General features: G+C 36.7%; 1 protein-coding gene across 1 annotated transcript; it reads right to left on the reverse strand.

Moving 5' to 3' along the window:
- Nucleotides 1-15957: 15957 nt before the first annotated feature.
- On the reverse strand, nucleotides 15958-16500 carry LOC138888483 (uncharacterized). Its single transcript, XM_070170352.1, has one exon. It carries the CDS (start codon nucleotides 16498-16500, stop codon nucleotides 15958-15960), a length of 543 nt encoding a protein of 180 aa, XP_070026453.1.
- Between the last annotated feature and the right edge of the window lie 626 nt (nucleotides 16501-17126).

Genomic DNA, 17126 nt, shown 5'->3' on the forward strand with positions numbered 1-17126 from the left:
GGCTATTACAGCTGGTTCGGGCCTATTCAGTGTATGGGTGTGAGGCTTTGATCGTATTGATGGTTTCAAAAGTGAAAATGTGGTTCTATGATTCATGGGCTAGATTGGGTTGTTTAATTTCAGCTTCTATGTGTTATCACACCTATATGAGATAGGGTGACATGGGATCACCCCCAGGTTATGCATGGTAAAATTATTCAGCTATTGGTTGGCTTTTAGAACAACTCTGAGTACGTTCGAGGACGAACATGTGTTTAAGTGGGGGAGGATGTAACGACCCGACCGGTCGTTTTGAACTTTTGCACTTTGATCGCTAGTTCTTGGGCATGACTTGCCCCGTAACGTATTATGACTGATGTAGATCGTTGGTTTTGGTTTTCAGGAAAAATCAAAATGAATTTGAAGGAACAGTCTTAGTTGAAAGCTTTGAATTTGAAAGGTTTGACTAAGAGTTGACTTATTTGTATATGAGCTCGGATCGGAAATTTTATGATTTGGATAGCTTCGTTGGGTGATTTATGACTTAGGAGCACGATCGGAATGCATTTTGGAAGTCCGTGGAAGGATTTGGCTTGAATTGGCAAAGTTAATATTTTGGTGAATTCCGGTTGATAGGTGAAATTTTGATCCGTAGGTCGGAATGGAATTCCGAGAGTTGTTGTAGCTTCGTTATGTCATTTGTGATGTGTGTGCAAAATTTCAGGTATTTGGATGTCGTTTGGTGGACTTTTTGATCGAATTCGGATTTCTGAAGTTTTGGAATTCTTAGGCTTGAATCCGAGGGTGATTTGATATTTTGATGTTGTTTTGAGTGTTCCGAAGGTTGGAACAAGCTTGAATTATATTATGGGGTGTGTTGGCATGTTTGGTCGGGGTCCCATGAGGCTCGGATATGTTTTGGAAGAGTTTTTGGAAGATTTTGGCGTTTTGATTATAAGCATGTAATGATCCAAAGATCCATTTTTAGTTCTAGAGATCGAAATTTGATTTTGAGACTTCTGGAATTTTGATAATGAATTATAGGACTGATTTGGAAAGTTTGGTCTAATTTCATTAAGTCGCGATTGGGTTTTGACACGAAACATGAGTTAATTGTTTAACGAGCGAAATGGGTATTGAACTGAGCAAACGAGCTCCGAATTGAGTTTCGACTGAAGGGTTATGTTTGTGTTATTATTTGTGACTCATAGGAACAAGAATCATCGAATTCCGTGTTCTTATGATAGAGTTAGAACCTTTTTAGTGAAAAGAAAAGCTGCTGCAATTTTTTGGGCAGTTTCTGCATTTTTCGCACGTGGGAACAGTAACCGCACCTGCGTGAACAGTATCCGTGTATAGTATCATGTACATTAAACATGAACAGTATCCGTGTACAGTATATATGAACAGTACCCCGTATACAGTACCCATGAATAGTAAAATGCGTGAACAGTAACCGCGAAAATTTCTGGACAGTGTATGATTCGGGCATTCCGAGAGTTTTCTTATTTTTGGAGCTATGGAGCTCGGATTGAAGCGATTTTTACCATATGGATTGGGGTAAGTGTTCTATATCCAAAAGTGATTATATTTAATGATTCCATGGTTATTTTCATCAAGAATTAGTGAATCAAATGGAAGAAATTGGAGAAAATTTGTAAACTTTTTAAAAACGAAAATTCTAGATTTGGAGGCCGAATTGTTGTCGGATTTTGGTAAAATTCATATGGTTAAACTCGTGGAAGGATAAGGAACCCATTGATGTAAAAAATTTTGAGTTTCGAGAAGTGGGCCCGGGGCTCGGATTTGAGCAATTTCGGGATTTTGATGTTAAATTGGATATTTTCAAGTGGGCTTCGCTCCCTTAGCATATTTTAATGATTATGTACTGATTGTGGCTAGATTTGGAGCATCCGTAGGTCGATTCGTGCGGGCGAGGCATCGCGGGCTAGATTTTGGACCGGATCAAGGTAAGTAATTGTAAATACTATCCTTAGGGTTTGAAACCCCGGATTATACGTTGTTGTGTTACTTTGAGGTGACTTGCACGCTGGATGGCGAGCGTGGGGTAGAACACCGCTGGGGATTGTGACCTAGTCCATCCCGAACGAATATTTTAATGCGATTTGATAGTTAATTGTTTGACATTATTATATTTTTGGGTTGTATGCCATGTTTGGGACCTTGTGCCGACTTGTTGAGACCCTTAGGGGCATTTTTACAATCTTTCCTCACTCTATTTGTTTGAAAGCATATTCTCAGTCATGTTTTACCTGTTTACTGCTCAAATCTGGCTTTATCACTATATTCTTAAAATGTGGAAATTGTTTTGGGCTAAGTTCCCTGTTTTACTGAGATAGACCGAGGGTCTGATTGTGAGATTGATGACTGAGATAGACTGAGAATATGATGGTGAGGTTAATGACTGAGAGAGGCTGAGGGCCTAGTTGTGAGGATTATATATTTATGGATCGGGCTGCACACTACAACAATGTATATATATATATGGATCGGGATACACGCTGCAGCAATACTTATATGGATCGGGTTGCGCGCCGCAGCAATATAGTGCTTGGGCTGTAGGAGCCCCTCCGGAGTCTGCACACCCCGAGTGAGCGCAGTCAACTATTTATATGGATCGGGTTGTGTGCCACAACGATGCATGGATCGGGCTGCACGCCGCATCGGTTACTTTGATTTCAGTTATTGTGAGAGATATACGAATCGGGTTGCACGCCGCAGCGGTTACTATATAGTACCAATTGAGCGTGAATGCTGAGTGCGAGTACTGATTGGTAAGAGTTGAGTCACGAGTGACAGAGAGGCTAGCCCGAGGGGAGATAGATATATACATGCATATGAGTGATATTTTTGTCTGAGAGGCCTGTTTATGGACTTATTGATTTCACTCCTGTTTAAAGTGAATTTCTATCGAATATGTTGATTTATCGACTGTTTTCACTCATCTTTATATTGAGCCTCTGTCAGAAAATTGAACAAATGTTTTAAAATAAATTTTATTTAAACTGGGGTTTATGAGATGTTTAGAAATTAATCACTGATTTGGCATTGGTTATTTCCACTGAGATTTTAATTTATGAAGTGTTTATGATTACTGTTTTGCCCGAAGGGCTGTTTTACAAATTATGTTTTGCCCGAGGGGCCGATTATGGCTTTAATCTCAATTATTATCTTAAATGGTATTGAACCCCTACCGAAACTACTGGAAAGTATTTCAAGATGATTTTTACTAAAAGATGGATTTTAGAAGGGAAGATTGACTCGTATTATGATTTGAAAGCTTGTTGTGTTTATTTAGCCTAACGTGAATGTGGATTCATTGTTTCCTACTGCTCAGCCTTTATTTACTCTTATTACTTACTGAGTTGGAGTACTCACATTACTCCTTGCACCTCGTATGCAGATTCAGGTATATCGGAACCCGGTAGCGGGTGTTGATAGCTCGGCCGCGGAGTCATCAGAGTTAGCAAGGTGGCTGCATGACGTTCGCAGCACCGCTTCCTTCCCCTCATTGTTGTTACCATATTTATTACATTTTTAGACTTTTGTTGTATTCATACCTTGATAGTTGCTCATGACTAGTGACACCCCGATGTCGGACTGGTATTTTATTCGCACTGTTATTCCAGGATTTTATTATGAAACATTGTTTAATTTAAAGACTTAAAAATGACTCTTAATGCTCAAAGGGTTAAGGTGAGTGTTGTGTCGGCTGGCCTTGTCTTCACGAGAGGCGTCATCATGACCGGGCTGGTTTGGGGTCGTGACAGAATCGATGGTATTGAGTTTCAGGTTAATCAGAATTTAATTTGGAAGAATAGTGTCAATTGAAAGCTTAAATTTTGAAAGGTTTGACCAATATTTGACTTGTTTGTATATGATTTCGGATTAGAATTTTTATGATTTGGTTAGCTCTGTTAGGTGATTTGGGACTTAGGAGCATGATCTGAATGCATTTTGGAAGTCCGTGGAAGGTTTAGGCTTGGATTGGCGAAATTGAGATTTCGGCGCTTTCCGGTTGATAGGTGAGATTTTGATATGGGGGTCGAAATGGAATTCCGAGAGTTCTAGTAGTTTCGTTGTGTCATTTGGGATGTGTGTGCAAACTTTCAGGTCATTCGGACGAGATTTGATATACTTTTTGATCGAAAGCATAATTTAAGAGTTCTTGGAGTTCAGGCTTGAATCCTATGTTAAATTAGTGATTTGATGTTGTTGTGAGCGTTCCGAAGTTTTGAACAAGTTTGAACGATGTCATGGGATATGTTGGTACAATTGGTTTGAAGTTCCGGGAGTTCCCGGTAGGTTCCGGGATGTGTTAGGCCAAAAATCATAGCTGTAGCAGGTCCAGAAGGGTTGCAGGCCTCGGAACCCACTTGCGCGGTCCGCACAAAAAGAAGTGCGGCCGTGGTAGGTGATGTGCGGACCACACAAAATGCTGTGCAGCCGCGGTGGGGAACTTTTCACTGGTCCTACTTCAGAAGCTCATATCTTTTGATCTACAAGGAATTTTGAGATGATTCAAAAAGGAAAGTTGTATCCCTTCGTGTCTAGTTTCCAGAAAGGTAAAGATATTGCAATTTGGACATCTGTATCAAACATTATCGCCTAAATACTAAAGCCTGTCACTGCAGAGGAAAGCTGTGCGACCGCGGTCGTTTTTGTGCGGACCGCACTGGCTTTGTGCGGACTGCGATCGATTTTATGCGGTCCGCGGAGGTGAAAATCTGTGGGGTACTCTATAAATATGAGGTTTTGGGTTTTATTTGATATTTTGACCTAGAGAGCTCGAATTTTGGCAATATTTCGAAGGTTTTTCAAGAAATTCATCGGGGTAAGTGATTCTAACTCAGACTCGGCTAGAGTACATGAATCTATCATTAAATTCAATATTTAATTCGTGATTTGGGATGGAATTTGGGAAGAAAATTGTGAAATCTTTCAAAGATGTAAAATGATGATTTGAAGGACCAAATGGTATTGGAATTGGATAATTTTTGTATGGTTAGACTCGTGAGAGTATAAGGATTCTAGTTTTGTGAATTTTGTCAAATTTCGAGACATGGTCCCGGGGCTCGGGTTTTGGTAATTTTGGGAATCACGCCCTTTGTTGATTGTTTTCGCTTGGGCCTTGTTCCCTTAGCATATTTAACATATTCGTTCTGATTTTGGATAGATTCGACGCACGTGGCGGCCAATTCGAGGGGCAAAGGCATCGCGAGCTACAGATTTAGCCGATTCGAGGTGAGTAATGATTGTCAATGATGCTCTGAAGGTTTAAAACCCCGGATTGCACACCATAGTGCTATATTGAGGTGAGGTACACGCTTGATGACGAGTGTAAGGTCATGTACTATTGGGGATTGTGGCTTGGTCCGTCTCGATTGATGATCTTACCGCGCATTTGACTGAAACTTATATGTTATCATCATGATTTGGGCTGATTGCCATATTTGGGCTTCGTGCCAAATTATTTGAACCCTTCGGGAATTTTTATTATTATTTCCCCACTGTTTTGACTTACTAATTGAACCTAGTCATGTTATTTTCCACTGTTTTACTAATACCCGAGGGGCTTGTAAGTATTTGGGCTGAGAAATGATGATTTGGGCTGAGAAATACTGTTTTACTAATACCCGAGGGGCTTGTGAGTATTTTTGACTGAGTAAGGCCGATGGCCTAGTTGTGAGGAAAAACTGCTACTGATTTGAGGCTGAGGGCCTGAGATATGTATGCCACGAGGTGGCTTGTTGATATTATTTATGAGGCCGAGGGCCTGAGATATATACGCCACGAGGTGGCTTGACTGATATGAGGCCGAGGGCCTAGATTTGATGCCACGAGATGACTTGATATTGCGCTTGGGCCGTAAGGGGCCCCTCCCGGAGTCTGTACACACCCAGTGAGCGCGAGTACCCATTGTGATGTGAGATTGAGCCCGAAGGGCTGGCACTATTTTGAGATTTGAGCCCGAGGAGCTGTTGTTGTTCCATGTGATTGCCCGAGGGGCTGGTACTGTTCTGAGATGTTGCCCGAGGGGCAGTTTTGTTGATATTGTGCCTGAGGGTCGAACTTTTTTTGTTATTTACCTTTTAATTACTTCTTTTACCTACTGAAAAAGGGAATTTACTTGATTCTTCACTGTTTACTGGTTTTTAAGTGATTTTTTTACTGCTTCGGTATAGAATGCCTTGTGTTTTACGTGTTTTCTTACTTTTAGTCATTATTTATATTTATTACTCACTGAGTTAGAGTACTCACATTATTCCCTGCACCTTGTGTGCAGATTCAGGTATGTTTTGGCTGATCGGAGGCAAAGTCATCAGAGTTTAGCAAGGTAGCTGCCGGCGTTCGCAACACTGCTTTTCTCTCTCTTCATTTCATTAGTCCGTATTTGTACACTTTGTACTGTCAGTTGTAATCATACCCTAGTATATGCTCGTGACTTGTGACACCCTGGTTAGGGCTGCGTCGGGTTGTATTTCCGCTACTTATTATCATTAAATCATGTTTGGACTGCTTTTATATTGTTTAACTGTTTTAAAAAGGCGAATCGAGTTTGATTGGTTGGCCTTGTCTCACGAGAGGCGCCATCATGACCGGGTTCGGGGTTAGGGTCGTGACATAACTCAAATTATAGGTTTGTGTCCGCGCATCGCCCGGGTACTAATTCTAGTTATATTAAAAGGAGAGTAGTGAAACATGTGGTTAAACCAAGTGGCAAGCTAAAATGAAGCCACTTGACAATTTTAAGACAACATAAAAAAATTAAATTATAAATGGAAACATATTTAATGGAAGTAGTAGTCCAAGATTTTCTGTAAGTTGAATTTCATTCTTTAATTAATCAAAGCCAATTATTTTAAGATTTAAACTGAAAATAAAATTATTCTCTTTTTAATGACCAAAGACGTACACAAAAAAAGGATGTAATTTTCATTAAGCAAACCAATATACTATAACTATAGATATCTTTAATTAAATTTGTGTATAATATAGATTATGTGTATAATTCAATTATGGTATGTATCCTTTTTGAGAAAGAATCATTGTATATTACACATTAATTTTAAGTTAAAATATTAATTCTTTATTCAGTACAAACTTTGTATTTGACCTTATTTGTGAATAATATACATTACTATAGGTATCTTTAATTAAATTTTGTGTATAATTCGGTTATGGTAAGTATCTTCTTTTGAGAAAGAATTAATTAAAATTTCGTTAATTTCGTTTTGTATCTTACAAAAATTTGAATTATAAATGGAAACTTATTTAATGGAAGTAGTAGTCCAAGATTTTCTGTAAGTTGAATTTCATTCTTTTATTAATCAAAGCCAATTATTTTAAGATTTAAACTAAAAATAAAAATATTCTCTTTTTAATGACCAAAGACGTACACAAAAAAAGGATGCAATTTTCATTAAGCAAACCAATATACTATAACTATAAATATCTTTAATTAAATTTGTGCATAATATAGATTTTGTGTATAATTCAATTATGGTATGTATCCTTTTTGAGAAAGAATCATTGTATATTACACATTAAATTTAAGTTAAAATAATAATTTTTTATTTAGTACAAGCTTTGTATTTGACCTTATTTGTGAAAAATATACTTACTATAGGTATCATATACATTACTATATATATCTTTAATTAAATTTTATGTATAATTCAGTTATGGTAAGTATGTTTTTTTGAGAAAGAATTAATTAAAATTTCGTTAATTTCATTTTGTATCGTACAAAAATTTAAATTATAAATGGAAACATATTTAATGGAAATAGTAGTCCAAGATTTTCTGTAAGTTGAGTTTCATTTTTTAGTTAATCAAAGCCATTTATTTTAAGATTTAAACTAAAAATAAAAATATTTTCTTTTTAATGACCAAATACGTACACAAAAAAAGGATGCAATTTTCATTAAGCAAACCAATATACTATAACTATAGATATCTTTAATTAAATTTGTGTATAATATAGATTTTGTGTATAATTCAATTATGACATGTATCCTTTTTGAGAAAGAATCATTGTATATTACACATTGATTTTAAGTTAAAATAATAATTCTTTATTTAGTACAAGCTTTGCATTTGACCTTATTTGTGAATAATATACATTACTATAGGTATCATATATATTACTATAGGTATCTTTAATTAAATTTTGTGTATAATTCAGTTATGGCAAGTATCTCTTTTTGAGAAAGAATTAATTAAAATTTCGTTAATTTTGTTTTGTATCTTACACATTTATTTTAAGTTGAAATAATAATTCTTTATTTTGTACAAGTTTTGTATCTGACCTTATTTGTGAACAATATACATTACTATAGGTATCATATACATTATTATAGGTATCTTTAATTAAATTTTGTATATAATTCGATAGGTATCCCTTTTTAAGAAAGAATTAATTAAAATTTTGTTAATTTCGTTTTGTATCTTACATATTAATTTTAAGTTGAAATAATAATTTTTACTTAGTACAAACTTTGTATGTGACCTTATTTGTGAAAAATATACATTATTATAGGTATATTTAATTAAATTTTGTGTATAATTCAGTTATGGTAGGTATTCTTTTTTAAGAAAAATTAATTAAATAAATATTTTGTATCTTGCATCTATATTATATTAAAGGAAATGATATTATTAATAAGAGGACAAAGAAAAAAGTCAAGAAAAATTAAAGTTTGGTGGTTAACAAAAAAAAAACGAAGGTTGAAAATTCAAAAAGCCCAAAGCTAAAAAATGAAGATCTATATCATTTCTTGAGCACAATCGCTCTTACACATTGATTTACACATACTTTTTTTAAAATTTAGGATTTCAGATGCCTTAAAAATTGATTTGTTTCGATGCTCTTTCCTTAGAAATCTTTATTTAAGCAACTTTTATTTAGGTTTGGCTTCTCTACATTGCTTAGGGTTTAGCTTACACACAAACTACTGTAAAGTATAGCTCCAAACTATAACTATATCAGCGAAATATCAACGTCTAAAATGAGTTGGAATTTGAAGGTTCGTGTTATTAGATTATGGCATGTTCCAGACCGCGAGAAACCAGAAAATCCTAATTCAATTGAATTAATTATTCAAGATGAAAGGTGCATACTCTTTTAGCTGTTGTTGTTTTTTCGAGTTGTGATGTATTTTCTTCAAGTTATGCGCCTTACTAACTTAACTTTCTTTTCAAATTTTTTGTTTTGGGGAGATCAAATTCATGCAACTATTGAAAGAGCTATTATTAAATGATTTATCATTTAATTATTGAGTATTGTTATTGTCTTATGATCTTTTGGTCTTATGTATCATTTTCTTTAGTTAATATTTTTAATTTGGTATAACTATGTTATGTGGTAGTTCATCAGAGATGACATTTTAGCCTTTTTTCCAGCGCCTCACTCCTAGAATCTTGAAACCAATTAAGTATTTCTCTGTTTTCTCTCTGTCATTATTGGTTACTGTATTTGTGTATTTTATTGTCATGTTGTTATGATTAATCTGCCACAAGTTTTTATTATATTTGAGTGATACTGTCGTGTTAGAACTTGCAGATTAGTGAGAAATGGAGAATACCAATGGATTATACTAGCAATCCTCATCTGTTGCTGGGTGGACAACAACATTGGCCAAAGAACTAGAAACTGGGGAATTCTATATTGAGGTAGTATGCAACTTTTTACTTTAATGCAAAGTTGGATAATTTATTGCAAAGAGCATAATATAAGCTAGATGCTTTGAGAAAGTCTAAAAAGATGTCACCTGTAGTGACATGGAACAGTGGCCTGTGATTATGTTATCTGCAGTTCAAGTGCATGAATCTCATCTAGATTCTGATGTTGGCGTGATGAGATCTATTGGCTTCCTAGAATCCAAGCTATTGATGTATTTAAATATATTTTATTCTACACTTAATCAAAATATCTGAAAGTGTGTAATAATTTTAGATGCCAACTAAGTTTCCTTCTAAAGATCATTCTGGCATGTCTTTTTCATTATCTCATCAGTAATACAATATAGAGAAAATGCATAAAGACCCCATTCAACTTGTACTGGAAAGTCATTTACACACCTAAATTTTACGGGTGTCCTAACACCCCACTATTGTTTAAAGAACTGTATTTATTTACTCCCTCCTAAGGCCTGGGCAGCCGCGCGTGTTTGACAACCGAATTGAGCGCGTCTTTACTCTTTTAATCGTTGAAAACACCCAAAAAATAGAAATAAATAAATGTTTAACGTTAATATAACCCCAACCAACGGTAAAATCCCTTCTTCCCCAATATTTTACCAAACCCAGTTGAAGAACCCTAATTTCTTCTTCTTCTTCTAATTTCTGCCGAAAATCCCTCAAATTGCCCTTTTGAAGTTTTAATCTTTGAAGGCAAAGGTTAATCTTTCTCCTTCTTAAGAACCCTATTTTCTTTCTTTTAATATTGTTATGCCTTTGTCCTAAAATTCAGTGTTCCGATCTTTGAAAGCAAATGCAAATTATCTGACTTTGATATTGTCTTGTTGTATTGTAGTTGTTGCAATGCCTTCAAAAGGCTTGAATTTGACAAGGCTTTGCACGGAAGAGGAAGAAAATGAGTCAAGTGGAGAAATTCGATGCAACCATGGCTATGTGCTGCCTTTGTTAACAACTTGGACCCCTCGGAATCCAGGAAGAAGATATTGGGTTTGTCCATACTATGGGTTAAATGATAGTAAAAATTCTTTCACTAATTTAGTTGTGAAAAATTATCATTCATTAATTTTCTTTTGTTATTCATCTTAGGGTCCACGATCTTGTGATTTTTGGGTTTGGAAGGATTCGGAAATTGTCCTAGGTCCAAATTTGTTATTCCAAAATTGCTTGACAAAATGGGTGAACTTGAGAATGCATTAGAAAGCTTTGAAAATCTTACCAAGCCAAGGACAACTTTAAAGGTTGAAAACAACATAGAAGAGGATAAGATGAAGAAGATTGAGGCTCAATTGGTGAAATTGCAAGATGACATGGAGAAGATGAAAGAGAAGGAAAAGAAGTGGAAGAGTAAATTAGCTAAGTCAAAGGATAGGGAAAATGTACTTTGGTTCATTATATTGGGGATGTGTATTATTCTTGTTGGTTGTGGGTATCCAGGAATCTCATTGAAAGAAGATGCAATAAGGTTGCCATTGTGAATCTAGTTTTGTCATCTCAATATGAATGTAGTTGTTGCTTGTAGGATTTTATTTTGTATGTTTACAATGGAACTTTCATTTGAATGTAAGCCTTTTGTAGTTTTGTCATCTCAATATTTTGTAGTATTCTCATCTCAATATGTATTTGTAGTTCTTGCTTATCAATTGTTGTTTCTAAACAAGCGTTGTTTTTACATTGGGAAGTAAACTGCATACTGCACAGATCAACTATTGGGAAGTAAACTGCATACTGAAGAAAGTAATTGTAAACTGCATACACTGCATACTGCATACTGAAGGATTTGATTTCATGGCAAACACACATACTATCAACCTCTACAACTCATAGATAACTAAAACATCATATATGCATGTAACGATCCGACCGGTCGTTTTGAGATTTTGTACTTTGATCGCCAGTTCTCGGGCATGACTTGCCCCGTGTAACGTATTGTGACTGATGTAGATCGTTGGTTTTGGTTTTCAGGAAAAAATCAGAATGAATTTGAAGAAACAGTCTCAGTTGAAAGCTTTGAATTTGAAAGGTTGACTAAGAGTTGACTTATTTGTATATGAGCTCGGATCGGAAATTTTATGATTTGGATAGTTTCGTTGGGTGATCTATGACTTAGAAGTGCGATCAGAATGCATTTTGAAAGTTCGTGGAAGGATTTGGCTTGAATTGGCAAAGTTAGTATTTTGGCGGATTCCGGTTGATAGGTGAGATTTTGATCCGAGGGTCGGAATGGAATTCGGATAGTTGATGTAGCTTCATTATATCATTTTGTGATGTGTGTGCAAAATTTCAGGTTATTCGGACATCGTTTGGTTAGGTTTTTGATCGAAAGTGTATTTCGGAAGTTTTTGGAAACTTAGGTTTGAATTCGATGAGTTTTGGGTAATTTGATGTTGTTTGAGGTGTTTTGATGATTGGAACAGGTTTGAATGATATTATGAATTATGTTTGCATGTTTGGCCAGGGTCCCATGAGGCTAGAATAAGTTTTGAAAGAGCTTTTGGAAGATTTTTGCCGTTTTGAGCATAAGCATGTAATGATCCAAAGGTCCATTTTTAGTTCTAGATATTGAAATTTGATTTTGAGACTTCCAAAATTTTGATAATAAATTATAGGACTGATCTGGAAAGTTTGGTCTAATTTCATCAAGTCGTGCTTGGGTTTTTGACACGAAACATGAGTTAATTGTTTAACGAGCGAAATGGGTATTGAACTGAGCAAATGAGCTCCGAATTGAGGTTCGACTGAAGGGCTATGTTTGTATTATTATTTGTGACTCATAGGAACAAGAATCATCAAATTTCGAGTTCAATGATGGAGTTAGAGCCTTTTTAGTGAAAAGAAAAGCTGTTGCAATTTTCTGGGCAGTTTCTGTATTTTTCGCACGTGTGAACAGTAACCGCACCTGCGTGAACAATATCCATGTACAGTACATATGAACAGTACCTCATATACAGTATCCGTGAACAGTACCGTGAACAGTACCCGTGAACAGTAACCGCGAAAATTTCTGGACTGTGTATGATTCGGGCAGTCCGGGAGTTTTCTCATTTTTGGAGCTATGGAGCTCGGATTGAAGCGATTTTTGAAGCGAGTTTCACCATATGGATTTTTGAAGCGATTATATTTAATGATTCCATGGTTATTTTCATCAAGAATTAGTGAATCAAATGGAAGAAATTGGAGAAAATTTGTAAACTTTTCAAAAATGAAAAATTCTAGATTTGGAGGCCGAATTGTTATCGAAATATAGTAATTTTGGTATGGTTGAACTCTTTGTTGAATGAGTTTTCGGATTTTGTGAGTTTCGTCGAATTTTGAAGCGTGGGCTCGGGGGCCGGGTTTGAGCAATTTCGGGATTCTGATGTTAATTTGGATATTTTCCAGTGGGCTTCGCTCCCTTAGTATGTTTTAATGATTATGTACTGACTGTGGCTAGATTTGGAGCATCCAGAGGTCGATTCGTGCAGGCGAGGCATCGCGGACTAGATTTTGGACCGGATCGAGGTAAGTAATGGTTGTAAATACTGTCCTGAGGGTTTGAAACCCCGGATTATACGTCGTTGTGTTACTTTGAGGTGACTTGCACGCTGGATAACGAGCGTGGGGTAGACCACCGCCGGGGATTGTGACCTAGTCCATCCCGAACGAATATTTTAATGCGTATTTGATAGTTAATTGTTTGACATTATTATATTTTTGGGTTGTATGCCATGTTTGGGGCCTTGTGCCGACTTGTTGAGACCCTTAGGAGCATTTTTACTATCTTTCCTCACTCTATTTGTTTGAAAGCATATTCTCAGTCATGTTTTACCTGTTTACTGCTCAAATCTGGCTTTATCACTATGTTCTTAAAATGTGGAAATTATTTTGGGCTGAGTTCCCTGTTTTATTGAGATAGACCGAGGGTCTGATTGTGAGATTGATGATTGAGATAGACTGAGAGTCTGATGGTGAGGTTAATGACTGAGAGAGGCCGATAGCCTAGTTGTGAGGATTATATATCTATGGATCGGGCTGCACACCGCATCAATGTGTGTATATATATATATATATATATATATATATATATATATATGTATGTATATAGATCGGGTTGCACGCCGCAGCGATACTTATATGGATCGGGTTGCGCGCCGCAGCAATATAGCGCTTGGGCTGTAAGAGCCCCTCCGGAGTCTGCACACCTCTAGTGAGCACAGTCGACTATTTATATGGATCGGGCTGTGCGCCACAGCGATGCATGGATCGGGCTGCACGCCGCAGCGGTTACTTTGATTTCAGTTATTATGAGAGATATACAAATCGGGCTGCACGCCTCAGCGGTTACTATATGGTACCAATTGAGCGTGAATGCTGAGTGCGAGTACTGAATTGCAAGAGTTGAGTCACGAGTGACAGAGAGGCTAGCCCAAGGGGCGATAGATGTATACATGCATATGAGTGATGTTTTTGCCTGAGAGGCCTGTTTATGGACTTATTGATTTCACTCCTCTTTAAAGTGAATTTCTATCGAATATGTTGATTTATCGACTATTTTCACTCATCTTTATATTGAGCCTCAGTCGGAAAGTTGAACAAATGTTTTAAAACAACTTTTATTTAAACTGGGGTTTATGAGATGTTCAGAAATTAATCACTGATTTGACATTGGTTATTTCCACTGAGATTTTTAAGTTATGAAGTGTTTATGATTACTGTTTTGCCCGAGGGACTGTTTTACAAACTATGTTTTGCCTGAGGGGCCGATTATGACTTTAATCTCTATTATTATCTTAAATGGTATTGAACCCCTACCGAAACTGCTGGAAAGTATTTCAAAATGATTTTTACTAAAAGTTGGATTTTAAAAGGGAAGATTGACTCGTATTATGATTTGAAGGCATGTTGTGTTTATTGAGCCTAATGTGAATGTGGATTCATTGTTTCCTATTGCTCAGCCTTTATTTACTCTTATTACTTACTGGGTTGGAGTATCACATTACTCCATGTACCTCGTGTACAGATTCAGGTATATCGGAATCCGGTAGCGGGTGTTGATAGCTCAGCCGCAGAGTCATCAGAGTTAGCAAGGTGGCTGCATGACGTTCGCAGCACCGCTTCCTTCCCCTCATTGTTGTTACTGTATTTAGTACATTTTTAGACTTTTGTTATTTTCAGACCTTGTTGCTCATGACTAGTGACACTCCGATGTCGGGATGGTATTTTATTCCGCACTGTTGTTCCAAGATTTTATTATGAAACATTGTTTAATTTAAAGACTTAAAAATGACTCTTAATGCTCAAAGGGTTAAGGTGAGTGTTGTGTCAGCTGGCATTATCTTCAGGAGAGGCGCCATCACGACCGGGCCGATTTGGGGTCGTGACAATGCATTTGTTGCATAAAAGTCACAAAATGAGTTAACAAAGCAGCTATTTGTTGTCATTGTAGCAGCAGCAAACCAGACACCAAATGTAACAAAATTACTGTCTATAGCTACCTACAAATCCTTATCAAAATACAAAATTGCAGTCTATAGCTGCTTAACATTTTTTGCATAATGCAGTCTATTGCAATACAATCATCAAACAAAATCATAGCTTCATCAGCTGGGTTGATTTGCAATGGTGCTTTCCTGGCTCAACTTAGCATCCCTAGACCTTGTTTGAATGAGCTTCTTGCCTCTCAATTGTTGAAGCTACCTTGATGTCATAGCTTCTTCAGACAAATGAAGATCAGACAAATGAAATCACCTAAATATGAGAGTTTGTGTTAGACTTACTTTTTGAATTTCGAAGCCACTTTGAGTGTGTAAAACTCCCATCCCAACCATCCTTGGTTTCTTATATTGTGTTCTTATATCAGTGATAGTACCAACATCCTACATCAAACAATCAAAATTAAAAATCTGGTAATTATTTAAAAAAGAGAAAGAAGACATTAAAGGGAAGAACTTCAACTTTTTTAGAGCCTTTTGGCCTACCCCTTCCTCTTCCAGTGCTTTGCTTTGGTGGCTTTGAACTACCAACACTTGTAGGCACAAAACTTGCTGAAGTTGCAACAGTATTACTTCCAGCAGCCTTTGCACAGCCCCTCTTGTTATGACCCTTGTTATGACAATTGCTACATGTCATTTCCACTCAACTTTTGGACAATTTTCCTGTCTTATTTTCACCAGGCTCTTTTCTTCTAACCTTCTTTGGCCTTCCAGGCATCTTCTTGACATGAGGTGGTATAACAGTTGGGTTTTGTGACTTTGGCCACATATTCATACCCAAGACAGGCTAAGGAAAGTAACTGTATGTTTTTATGTAAGTTGCATTATTGTACCAGTGAGAAATATAGTTCATAGGCTCCAGATTTTTATAATGCAGGGCAGCAACTGCATGAGCACATGGTATGCCTTTTAACATCCAAGCTCTGCAGGTGCATGTTTTCCTGTTGATGTCCATCAAATGCTTCACTTCACTTGCACCTGATCCTTGCTTCACTTCAAATCCATACTCACCATTCCAGAAAATGTTATATTTCATTGACTTTTCTGTGTTCTCTTCCAAGACTTTCATGGCCATTGGTGAAAAATCAGTAATCCAAGTGTTTACAAACTGTCTGAGCTGACCTATTCTGTTCATCATCTTCACCCTTATTTCTTCAAGCATTGTCACTATAGTCTTCTGCCTTGTTGCCAAAATCCAAGCATTAAAACATTCTGCCATATTATTGTCAACACTATCAGACTTGCAGAATGTGTTGAAATACACCTTACTCCATCTTTCAATGTTGTAGTACAACAGTTCATCAACTATCTTAGTCCTTAATTTCTTCATGTCATCCAGATTTTTCTTCAACCCCCACTCATAGGTAGACCTTGCATACCTCCAGAATCAGTTCTTTCTCTGAAATCTCTCACACTTGCAAATGCAAGTCCAGTTTCCCAGACTATTTTCTTGCAGGTCTTGTCAAATATTACTCTTCTTTGAGTCTTTCTTTTTCTAGCTTTAACTTTCTGTTGAACCTCCCCTTCACCTTCATCATCAACATCATCTGGATCTGTCTCAAAACTAGCAGCTTCATTTGAGAAGTAATAAGGCTCATCACCACCTATCTTACCTTCTAAACTCTTCTTCTTCCTAGATTCATATTCATCATACCCCACATCTGGCCCTCTCTTACCTAGTTTAACATGTTCTTGTTCAGGAGCACTTTCTTTCCTCTTCCTCCTTTCTACGGTCCTTCTTTCTGCCCTAAATGCCCCGTATTCCTCATGTGTATCACTGCCATAATCAGCTTCTCCTTCTTCAAACAACTCCTCATGGTCTGAATCTGAGCTGTTATCAGTGCTACTACTAGATTCGACGAGTTTGATTAAGATGAGGAGTTTGAACTGTCATCAGTAGTAACAGCTGTGGGCATACTATTATTGGCATTATTTTCAGCAGTATTGGATGCCTTT

The sequence above is a fragment of the Nicotiana sylvestris genome, chromosome 3 (assembly GCF_000393655.2).
Source record: "Nicotiana sylvestris chromosome 3, ASM39365v2, whole genome shotgun sequence".
Classification (NCBI taxonomy): Eukaryota; Viridiplantae; Streptophyta; class Magnoliopsida; order Solanales; family Solanaceae; genus Nicotiana; species Nicotiana sylvestris.